Here is a 12,179-nt window from a genome sequence, read left to right on the forward strand (position 1 = left end):
AAAATGAGAAATTATTTAATCATTTTTAAAATTTAGGACATGTGTCGGAGATTGTGTGATTTACTTTAATGTTGGATTTAATTTCTCTTTATGAAACTAGAAATGACATTAATTTATAGCTGGTGTTTATACCGCTCACAATCCTTATTGTTGTATTTCATTGTAACTAGAGTCTTTATGTATTTTTTTTATTCTATTCTTTTTTATTTTTGTATTTTTCTACTGACTCCATCGATTTCTGCTGTTAACATAACAATTTTCCAGTTTGGGATCAATAAAGTCACTCTATTCTTTTCTATTCTATTCTATTTTAGAACTTTATCGGCTGAATGTTTAATGTCCCAATCAGGGGACAATTGCAAGGAGGAAAATAAATATTCATGGATATTTTTTGGGTCAAAGCTTGAATACCTATGAAACTTAACACCTCATAAAACCACAATTAAGACTTTTGAATACTTTTTAAGGCCCTTAATTTTCCCAAAATTGATTTATTAACTTTAATACTTTTTAAGACCCCGCGGACACCATGTTAAATGAGTTGAATGTACAGTTGCTGATCAAATAACATGGCGGTGGGTGGTTCAGTACATAGGGGATGGGTCTACAGTCACCTTTTGAGATCAAAATAAGGTTTCTGGGACTTTCTCTGTCTTCTCTCTCCTTACAGTTCAGACTCATAAACCTGACAGCATCTCCGTAAAAAGCTTGGCTTCTTTCCTCCCAGTATTTTCATTCTTACTGCGGGGTCGTTTAGAGGCAACCTGTCAGGAGACGGGATTTAAGATTTGAGATATTTTGCAGTTTATCATCAGGTTGCGTTCTCCCCCCGCCTCCCTGTTTCAGGTCTGAGCCGGCTGGGAGGTCTCGTCTTCAGTTTCCACGCCATCAATATGGCCGCCAGGGCCTGTCAGCGGGATGAAATAGAAACCCCCGGGCCAGTCGGGTTAGAGGGATTAGATGACCCATGGATGGTTTTACATTGTTTTTTTTCTCCCCTCACAAAGCTATCACACTGCTGGGGTCAGTGATTTTATATTTTACTGTCGTCTGGGACTGATGGTAAAACAGGCAGAACGTGTGTGTGTGTGTGTATGTATGTGTGTGTGTATGTATGTGTGTGTGTCTGAGAGAAGCAAAGATGCTTTTAGGGATGTTATTGCAGGTGGAAATTCCCACGTTCAGCATGTGCTGCATACATATGTGTATCTGTGTGTGTATGTGTGTGTGTGAACATGCTCAGTTTGAGATGAGTAATTCAAACATAACGTTGGCTCATGTGTGAAAACAAAAGCAAGAAGTGAGAGCAGATGGGCTAGCCGTCACGCTGCAATCTATTTTCTCATCCTCCAGAACTATTCTGGTGTTTTTATTTCTGCTCAGAGACAGAGTCGTGTCTTCTGTGTATCAAAGTGAAATCCGATCGTGTCAGTGTTAACTCAGCAGAGGGCAGGGGCCTTTTTCTGATGGACACCTGATATTTCCTCAGCATGCAGAGGAAGTGAATGCTATTTTAGTATTATGTTTCTGAGACAAAGAGCATATCAGTGCAGAGGTATGGATTTGAAATCTAATCTGTTAAACAAGCTCGAATCAGGCCATCAGTGCTTCCTATTTCTTGATTTTAATTCTTTTTTTTTGTGACACAAAATCACCAAAAGTCCCACAGAACTTATTTCTCCTCTTGTTTTCAGAAAGCTTAACTTCACATGTCTCCACTCACCTCTCATTGTGCTCCTGGTACACCAGACGGGATTTCTCCAGCAGATACTTCTCCACATACGCTCTGAGGAGAAACACATGAGCAAGAGAAGGAGTCAAATAATGATTCTATGATAATAACACCTGAGGATATGGATCATTTTTATGAACTGTGTCAGCACATTCAGAGACAGAGCTGATTTACAGACTGATGCAATAAAAATGAACACAAACAAGAGTTCACAAAAAAGATAAGAAAACATACAAGAGGGAAAACTAAAATGTAATGTGATCTCATGAAATTTATTTTTAACTTGTTGAGAAATGAGATTTAATCTACTTCGTCCCAAAGTGACTTATTGGTTCATTAATTCTGTTGCTCACAAGAGGGAATGAAAAGCTTTAAACAGAGGTTATAAATTAACAATCAGGGTCTAATGAAGACTTCTTAATTACAGAATTAGCTGAGGTGTAGGACATTTAATTTCATCAACAAGACAAAGAAATCATTAGCATGCTGTGACTTTTTAATGGAGGGACACTAATCAGATACTTAAAGAGGGGGTATTGTGCTTTTTTTAGTAGTCCCTTTGGTTCCTCCTCGTAGTAGATTTACATGATCAAAAGCTCAAAACAATCTCAATTTTTCTCACACTAGTGTTTGAGAGCTAATTTTATCTCCTGTCTGTCTCTTTAATGGTACGGCCACACCAAACGCGAATTTGCGGCGAGATTACACACAAAGTCAATACAAAGATGCCTTTAGACACCAATTCGCCCCGGACAGTGTGTTTGGGGCATTTGTACGTTTGCGCGTTTGGAGCGTTCGTACATTTGGGCGGCAGACGTAAATTAGCTTGAGTTGAAAATATTGAACTTTCGACGCAAATTCGCATGAAGGCTGTGCCACGGCAGCCAATCAGTGATGGCATTCCCCCACGACGTCATTGATTTGATGACGCTGGGGGGGAACCTCCACCTGCTCCAACTCCAACCCCACCGGGAGATGGAGGAGAAAATAGTCTGTGCGGTGTGTCATTATCTAGAGTTATACGATACGATACTACAGAAACCAGAAAAAAAGCAGAGGGCTTGGGTGAAAGTCGCTGAGGAGACTGGTTTTGAAGGTAAGTTCTGTAAACATTCATGTCCAGCTGGATTTGCCTGCACGGGTCATCACTGAGTATGACTGTGTTTTCCTCAGTGGAGTTTTGAGCCTGATAGAGAGGAGGACAGAGCGGGGCAGGGGCAGGGCCAGGGAAAAGATGGAAGTTTCTGCGGTCCTCTCTTTCCTCCACCCCTTCATTATCCCCAGAGAACATGGGTCAGGGGTTCGGAGGGTCTGGGGTTCGGGAGGTCGGAGGTTTGGGGGGTCGAGGATGAGATCGCAAGGAACAGCCAGGCAGGGCCGGTGGACTATAAGGGAGAGGCAGCAGGCATTGATTGTAATCTCCAAAGCTTTTACACACTCCCCTGTCTCCTGGCTCTCTACTTTGCATGCACAGTGCCGCGCTAACGCGTGTTCCCCCTTCAGCTTGTCAAAATACTCCAGCGTCCAAACTTGGGCGTTAACGGGGCGCGTTACAGGCAATTCGCGCAAATAAATTCGCAAGTTCGCGTTTGGTGTGGCCGCGGCATAAGGCTCCTTGCTCCATGGACCCCCTTTCCTCTGATTGGCCAGCTATCTGGAGGTGGCGCTATGGGTGAACCTTTGTGTTTGAGGCCCACATTTTAGCTTATGGTGAAGTAGTAAGGAGATCCTTATTTGGTGACATCATCTTTTCAGCAAGCCTCTTAAAGGTCACGTAAAGATTACAGACGGATCCAAGGGTTTCTATAACATATCAATATAAAAACACTTCAAAAATTTTGCACACGCTCAGTTTGAACACCTGGTATCTTTACTTTAAAGTTTATACTCATGTTTCAAATGAAGGAAAACACAATAACTCCTCTTTACAGGTACTGCGAGGACTATATAGTTTATCTGCAAGCATATTAAGTTATTCAGACATTTGTGGAAATTTTTGGGGCATGTAACTGTTGTGTATAAGTCTTCATATTTTATTTTATCAATTTTTTGTCCAATTAATTTTTAAATGATCAGATTTATATTTACTTTTTTTGAATTAAATTTTAGTTTATTCTGATTTATTTCATCTGTACTCTGTTTTTCAGTTTTGTTCCTATAATACATTTCACTGTTACAATGTCTTTGATGTTACAACTAACTCGATGAACTACCAAAGGATCAAAGAGTAAAATGTTGTCTTGTGTTGCTGTCTTGATAAAGGAATCATAAAAAATGCACACACTGGCAAGACAGTAGGTGATTGTGCTCATAGGAAATGCAGTCTTCATCCCCGAAAGATACTGACTACGTTATGAAAACTTACCATGATGCCTTTATTCAGTGTTTTAACCATTAAATGATGAATAGAGTCCCTAATTCATAAATATCCATTTGCAAGTCATGACTGTCAGCACCCTGCAGAATTCAGGAGGTTAAGTTCCTGTAGATGAGTAAATCATGCACTTGTGTGTTAAGTGATTTATCCTTGTGTTTTTAGTGCATGTGTTTGCAAGTGTGGTGTGTGTGTGTGTGGTGTATGTGTGTGTGTGTGCCTCACCCCCTGACGGTGCCACTCTCCTGGTAGTTGACCTGGATGAACTTTCCGAAGCGGCTGGAGTTGTTGTTGTGGGCGGTTTTAGCGTTCCCAAAGGCCTGAGGAGAGAGGAGAGAAGGTCAGGACTGAGATCATCACACCAGCATGAAGACGGAAAGACGGACAGACAGGTGAAGTCTGACTGGTAGAGAGTGGAGCTCTACACCTTTCCTCTGTGCTTAAACACAAAGCAAGATAGATACTAACTTCTACATTTTTTATTTTCCTTTTTTTTTTTTTTTATACGTATGATGTTACAACAGATTATGAATTATGGCTTTGCAGAGTCAGGGTGTTAAAAACAGGCAAAATAAGAAAACATCATTTCTCCTATTAAAGGTTTAACAGAAAAAATATCTATCTGCATAAAAAGTCTACTTATATGTTTGTTTATGAGCCACAGTGAAAAAAAAAAACAGGTGAGGATCAAAAAGCCAATCACAGCTCTGTCACAGGCAACTGGAGGCTCAGGAAAGAGGCCCACAGAGGTACACACACACAACAACACACACACATTTAGTCCACATGTCAACCATGAACTGAGCTGCCAAATTCCTCCAAAGGCGAATACACTCCAGAGATCGAAACAGACACATACTGACACACTCATGCATGTGCACACATAGGGAGTTGATCATTAGAGGCCCCTGGAGGATTCACTCAGGAGCTCATTAGGAGTCTGATGGGCCCTCAGGAGCTGGTTATAGTCAGTGGAGAGGAGACAAGAGGAGAGGAAAGAGGAAGAACAACAAGTACAGGAGAGAAAAACAAGAAAGACAATGAGAAGGGAGGGCAGGGTGGCTCAGAGAGAAGAGGAGTAGTGATGTGGGACCGGAAGTGGAGGAGACGTAGAAAGAATAAAAAGATCTAACATGATGTCGACAGGTATGACATGGAGAAAGAAGAGTGGACAATGAGGAGAGGAGGCAAAGAGCTGAGTACAGAGGGAGGAAGGTGAGAAGGAAATGAGAATGTGGAATAAGGATGGGGCAAAGAAGATGAAGATGAGGAGATAAATATGTTTCTCCCTTTCAATGTCTCACGTTTCTATTCATTTCTCCCTGTAACTCACCTATCCTTCTTTTTTTCTCCACTTTTTCTTTATTTTCCATTCCTTTCTTCTACTCTCTTTTTGATCTTTCTTCTCTCTCTTTCTAGTTTGCTACACTCTTTTTCTCGCATCTCTTCTCCTTTTTCTCTCCTTTTTTTAAATTCTTGTAGCATTTTCTTTCTTTTTTGACCTGTCTCTCTTTTTCTCTCCTTCTCTCTCATTTTTTCATCTTATTCACCTTTTCTTCCTCTCCATTTCGCTCTTTTGTTTCTCTATGTCTTTCCTTCTCCTTCCCTTTTGTGACATTGACTCTTTCTTTTTTCTCTTGCTCTCTCCCTTGTCTTTCATTTCTCTCTCTTGTTCTATTTTGTCATCTTTCTCTTTCTCTCCGTCTTTTCTCCTTTTTTCTCTTTCTTTTTCATTTTCTCTCTCTGTATCTAACTACATTTCTATGCATTTCTCTCCTTTTTCTCTCCCATACTTCTTTTTCTCTCCAACTTTTCTTTATTTTCCTTTTCTTTTTTCTTTTTTTTCTATGCACTACCTCCCACTTTTTGATCTTTCTTCTCTCTCTTCCTAATTTCTCTCCTACACTCCTTTTTGTTGAGGGGTAAAAAGGAGAAGAGAGGTAACAAGGAAGGCAGGTAAGGAGAAGAGAAACAAAGATGATGTCAGGAGAAGAGGGGAGGAGACAAGAGCAGAGGAAAAAAGATAAAAGCAAAAAAAATTTAAGGTGAGGAATGGAAATAAAACAATAGAAGGAGAGGAGACAAGAAGAAGAAGAAAGCTAGGATGGGAAATGATGAGAGGAAATAAGAGGAAGGTAGGAGATGAAAAGAAGCAAGAACTTAACCATGATGAAAAAGGAGGTAAACCAGAGTGAAGAAAAAATGTCAAGTGGATCGATGAGAAAAAGGAGAAAGATATTCAAAGATATTAAGAAATAAGAAAGAAAAGGACGAGATAAAATCAGGGTCCAGAGGAGGAAAAAAAGTGATCATCAAAACCAGAGGAGACGATAAAAGGAATGAAGGAGAGAAGCCAAAAAGGAGAGGACAGGAAATGAGGACAGGATAGAAGATCAAAAACAAATGAGAAATGATATTAGAAAAAGGAGATGAGAAGAAATTAAAAAACAGCACAGGAAGAGAAAAGGATGAAGGAGAAGAGCGGGGGAGTGAAGGACAGAAAAAGAGTAGGAGAAATATTTTCATAATTCAGCATCCTGGTTTTCAGAAGCAGGGGTGAAATCTCAGGCTGATGCAATCTTTATTTTGGAGTTATGATAAATGTCTAAATAAGAAACAGCAGAGAGAAGGAGAGAAAGGGGGAGGAGAAGAGGGAGAGAAGTGGGCGTTGGGTAATTGATTGTGGCTGCTGGCTGGATGTAACAGCGCTGGAATAACGCGGTTAATAAAAGTGAAATCCTGCTCCTGAATCAGGCTTTGATCCGCGTGATGATTCATTCAAAGAAAAAACGACTCCCCTAAGAGCGGCGGGCTGACACACATTCAGGCAGCCAATCAGAGGCAAGCAGCTGCAGGAAGAGAGGAAAAAAAAGATACAACGGGTTTATCTTTATTTTATCCTGTGACTTGTTTTCCTCCACCTTTTTCATATCTGAGCACGCGGAGAAATCTCATCCAATTCACTCAATCCAAAATGTAAATCCAAACTGAAATTAACATGATAATACCAGAGCTTTCATCCTCAATCCTTTCTGGATATGAGAGCCTCCTTTTATCTCCAAATGTTTCCACTTTGGAGTTTTACAAATGATGGCGAAATGAGGCCGGCTCAGTGACAATCAAACCGCTGCTGAGAGGACACACACCCACCCACACACACACACACACACACGCACAGGAAAAGCTGGTGGAAACTGGTGTGTTTTGAAGGAAAGCTACATTTTGCATGTGTGTCATGTGTGGATGCATGCTGTGTGTGAGTGTGTGTGTGTGCATGAAAGAGATTAATGAGCAGGGCTGCTGTGTCTGGATGATTTAGTGCTGAACTCTGCCTCATGGTCAACGCCTGCTGAGACCACAGCGCAGGAAAACACACACTGTGGATCAGTGATTACTCTATGTGTGTGTGTGTGTGTGTGTGTGTGTGTGTGTGTGTGTGTGTGTGTGTGTGTGTGTGTGTGTGTGTGTGTGTGTGTGTGTGTGTGTGTTGAGCATGTGAATAAGAGAGGCTTGCAAGAGGAGGAAATTGAAGAAAATGAAACTTGACAAGAAACTGATATCTCTGTGGTAACTACCCCAGTTTTTAGTGATGTTTGTCACTAAGTTGGGGCTTTTTGACGCTGTCACTGAGAGGATGAGAGGATGGGAAAGATAGAAAACTGTGAAGAGAGCTGGGAATGACAAGTGGTGAGAGGCTGCAGGCTGAAATTGGTCCCGAGCCACTGCACATGAAGCACATCATTTAACCCCTGAGCTAACCCCTGGTAAGTGATTCGTATGATTGTTCCAGGACAGCAGGCCGAGATGTTTGAAATGAAGAAACTCTCCGCTACGAGTCCATGATGACAAAACTGTTTCTGGTTTCTCAACAGATCCACAGCTTGAGCTGGATCCACATGTTAAAACAATCCACGCGTGTGGGTTAACCAACATTCAGCAACAAGGAGGACAAACCACTGAGTGGGTTTTTCTTTCTTTCTTACTTCTCTCTTAGCTCTCAGTTTCTTATTTTGACTTTTTTCCTCTTTTTTTTGTTCCTTTCTTTTTCTCTCCATCTTTTCTCTCCATCTTTTTACTACAGCTTTCTCTTTCTTTTCATTTTCTCCCTTTTGATCTCTCACTACATTTCTATTCATTTCTCTCTTTTTCTTTCCTATACTTCTTTTCTCTCCTCCTTTTATTTTCCTTTCCTTTCTTCCTTTTTTTCTATACACTACCCCTCTCTTTTTGATTTTTCTTCTCCCTCTTTCTAGTTCTTCTCCTACACTCTTTTTTCTCACATCTGTTCTCCTTTTTCTCTCCTTTCTTACATTTTTTTCTCTTGTTTCACCTTTCTCTCTCTTTCTCTCCTTCTCTCATTTTTTATCTTTGTCTGTCTTCCCCCCTCTGCATTTCTCTGTCTTTCCTTCTCTCTCCCTTTACTTTCTGTCACATTTACCTGTTCTTTCTCCATTTTCTCTTCCTCTCTCCCTTGTCTTTCTTTCTCTCTCTTGTTCTCTTTTTCATTTCTTTCCTTGTCTCTCCATTTTTTCTCCTTTTTCCTTTGTCTCTTACTTTTTCCTTTTCTCACTCCTTGTATCTAACTACATTTCTTTGCATTTCTTCCATTTTCTCTCCCATCCTTCTTTTTCTCCCCCTTTTCTTGCATTTTCTTCTCTACGACACTTATTTTTTTTCTCTTTTCTCAGATTCCTGTTGCATTTTCTTTCTTTCTTTTTTCACCTTTCTCTTTGTTTCTCTCTCTCATATTTTCATCTTCCTCTGTCTTTCTCCCTCTCTTTTGTTTTCCTTTTCTTTCTGTCACTTCTCTTTCTCTCCATTTCTCTTTCTCTCTCTTGTAATTTCTTCCTTCTCTGTCCCCCTCTACATTTTGTCTCTGCTTCCCTTCTCTCCTTCTTCTTTTACCATCTTTTACCCTTTCTCTCCCTTGTCTTTCTCTTCTTTTCTCTTCCTGCCTCCATCTCCTTTTTCATGTCATTAGCAGCATTAACAGTGATATCTTTGAAACTGATTTTGAGTTCGTTGGATTAAACAATTCAGCTGTCATGGCCAAAGTGAAAGAAGTGTTAAAGGCTTCAGTTTTTAAAAAATAACATTTAGGCCTCAAGCTCAACTAATAAAATGCCTTAACGTGAAATTATGTTTTGAAAAATTGAAGAAAGACACAATGTCCAGCAACATGCTCAGTTTAAGGAAATGAGTGTTTTTGCTGAGTTACAGTTTTTCATTGTGTGCAGCAGCAGCAGCAGATGTGCATTGATATGCAGCACAGGTGTTGAGAAGAATAGCAGCCGGCTGTGAGCTCAGCGGTTTGTTTCACTGAGTCTGATTCTAAAAAGTGTTTTTTATTCAACTTATCCGAAAAACGTTAGACTCATACATGTTGGACAGAAAATGCTGCCAAAACCATTATTTCTGACATGTTTTCTATACAGTCATGCAGAGAAACCTCCACACTTCTACTGCCAACACTAACATGTCTCAACAGAGTCCCTCTATCTGCTTTCTATTTGATCCTGCTCTAAATCAATGACAGGCTTGAAGAAACAGCAAACTGTGATTTGTGTTTGTTCTTTTTTAAGAGAACATGCAGCCTTGGGGAAACATCCCAGAACAATGAGCACAAACTGGACACATGTGCTGTTCCCAGGGACTTAAAAAGACCATGTTGTCATTTCAATTTGAAATTAAAGTTGACTCAGTGAAAACTGAATTAACCCCAGCTTTCACTGGGTAGCCTGTAGCGCCATATGGAGTCCAGAAATAAATGAATTAAGTGTGTTAAAAACAGCTCACCACTTTGTCCGTTTAAGTGAATCACAGATATAACGCTTAGCTGGCCATATGCTACACTGTATGTTGAAGCAAATGTGCTGACCCTGAGGCTTAATCCTGCTGTGAGTGTGTGAGTATTAGTTTGCGTTTGTGTTCAGGTCCGAATGCTAACTCTGACTGTGTGCTAATGTATGCTTATGTGCGGTGTTAGCGCCTGTGGGCTCTTCCACGCTGTCACATTACGTTAGCTAGTTGTTTCCCGCACCGCTGCAGCCTGGCGCTGCTACTCGGCCTCAGAGGAAACAAGCAATGGCGCTTCTATTTCAGAACTGGATTTCGCATATTAACATTTCAGAGGAATGGGCGCAAATGAGAGCTACATTTTTAATTAGCATGTCAGGATGGTGAGGCTAAAATCAGCTGCATGCTCTATTTTTGCCTCTATTTCTCTCTTAGTCTCATTCCCAAGTGGAGCTGCAGTGTTTCCCTAAACCCTCTCAAAACCATTTGGTGACCTAGTTTGTGAAAACAAGTGGAGACCTGCCAAAACCACCACTGGGCGAGCTTCCATTAGCTAGTTTGTATGTTTCATCGAGTGCTGAGTAGTTAAAATTATTGATGCTGGCTGCAGCGCTCTAATGTCCAGGTGATGGTGACTGCTGGCGTCAGCGGGATATTATATGAAGGTTCTGGTGCTTGTTGTGGAAATCCAGGTCAGAGGGGGCTGACATGATCATGTGGGGCATGGGTGAGACTCAAAACCTAGGGGGGGGGTCCTTTTTGGTAGACCATAGAGGAATGAAACCACAAACAACCAAGTAAAATTTGACAAGCCCACAAACATTATGATTTCTGAAAACTTCATCCAACAAGTCCATTATTTTCAAACATCATCCAAGAGATATCCTGACGACAACACAAGTTTTCTATCAGAGGAAAAAAAGAGTTTGTCAAACACCACAGCTGTGGCTGTAGCTCAGAGGTGGAGTCATTTAGTTCTTCAATTAATGTATGAATGTGTTAATGTGTCTTGTCATGTAAAAACTCTCAGAGTGGTCAGAAGGCAAGAGAAATAAACATATGGTCTGAGATTTAACATCCAGCTAACTGATAAAAACTCAGCACTTTGGTTAGACATTTAAAACTTAAAATATCTGTATTTGTTTTTCAATGTGTTGTTTTTTTGTTGTTGATGATCAAACCAGAAATTTGGCAAAAAATGCTGTGTTTCACAGTTTCAAAATAATAATTCAAAAGTGTCTGGTTCATGTTAATGTCAAAGGCTAAAGTGACAGAACTTTGTTTTTTTTCTGTTATTGAGAAAAAAATGGTTATTCTGAGTGTCTAGATTTTTTTTTTTAATGGTTCAACAACTTTTGGCACTTCTAGTTAGCAAAACATGAAAATGTGTGAAAATGTTCGGCTGTTCATTAACCTTAATATCTAAGAGAAAGGGTAAATACAATAAGATTTTTCTTCTTTTTGCTCCTTTTCATTCATTTCAGATTTTTTCCCCTTATATTTATATTGTGTGTGTATATCTTTTTATATAACAACATGAATGAAGTAAAGATCAACTATAAACTATAAATATCTGATCAGCCAATCACATGGCAGCAACTTAGTGCACTTAGGCATAAAGTCATGGTGAAACAACCTGCTGATGTTCAAATTGAGTGTCAGGATGGAGAGTAAAGGCGATTTAAGAATAGAGTAAAAGATCAGATAACACTTCCTGGTCTGATGAGTCTGGATGTCTACTGCCACATTTGGATGGTAGGGTCAGAATTTGGCGTCAACAACATGAAACCATGGATCCATACTGCCTTGTATCAACAGTTCAGGCGGCTGCTGGTGGTGTAATGATGTGGGGTATATTTTCTTGGCAATCAGCCCAAACTAGTTTCTTGAAAATGATGATGAGCTCTCTGTACTCCTGTGGCCTCCACAGTCACCAGATCTCAATCCAATAGATCACCTTTGGGATGTGGCGGAACGGGAGATTCTCATCATGGATGTTCAGCCGACAAATCTGCAGCAACTGTGTGATGCTATCCTGTCAATATGGAGCAAAATCCCTGAGGAAGGCCATTAGTAATTTTGTGATGTGACTATATAAGAAGAGCTTTTGGGAGGATTCATCCTGTTTTCTCCCAACATGAACATTTTTAATGAAAGAATGCTTTGTCTAACCCTACAAAACAACCACAGAAAATATGAGCTTTGTTTTTAGTGGTGTTGATTACTTTTGGAGGTACTAAAAAGTCATCACTACTGATTACCTCTGCCAAGGCGGTT

The 12,179-nt window shown here is 40.2% G+C and overlaps 1 protein-coding gene across 10 annotated transcripts in view; it reads right to left on the reverse strand.

Moving 5' to 3' along the window:
• Positions 1-12,179, reverse strand: part of LOC141797038 (unconventional myosin-IXAb-like) — a 167,577-nt gene that overhangs the window by 73,619 nt on the left and 81,779 nt on the right. For all 10 annotated transcript variants that reach the window (XM_074678429.1, XM_074678424.1, XM_074678423.1 and 7 more), the window contains exons 3-4: positions 4,332-4,426; positions 1,724-1,786 (exon numbers count right to left, since the gene is read on the reverse strand). In XM_074678429.1, the coding sequence (XP_074534530.1) occupies positions 1,724-1,786; positions 4,332-4,426 (158 nt within the window). The remainder of the gene's footprint in view (positions 1-1,723; positions 1,787-4,331; positions 4,427-12,179) is intronic.

Source organism: Halichoeres trimaculatus, unplaced genomic scaffold (genome assembly GCF_033239565.1).
Source record: "Halichoeres trimaculatus isolate MK-OKI-2021-1 unplaced genomic scaffold, fHalTri1.1 fHalTri1_scaffold_10, whole genome shotgun sequence".
Classification (NCBI taxonomy): Eukaryota; Metazoa; Chordata; class Actinopteri; order Labriformes; family Labridae; genus Halichoeres; species Halichoeres trimaculatus.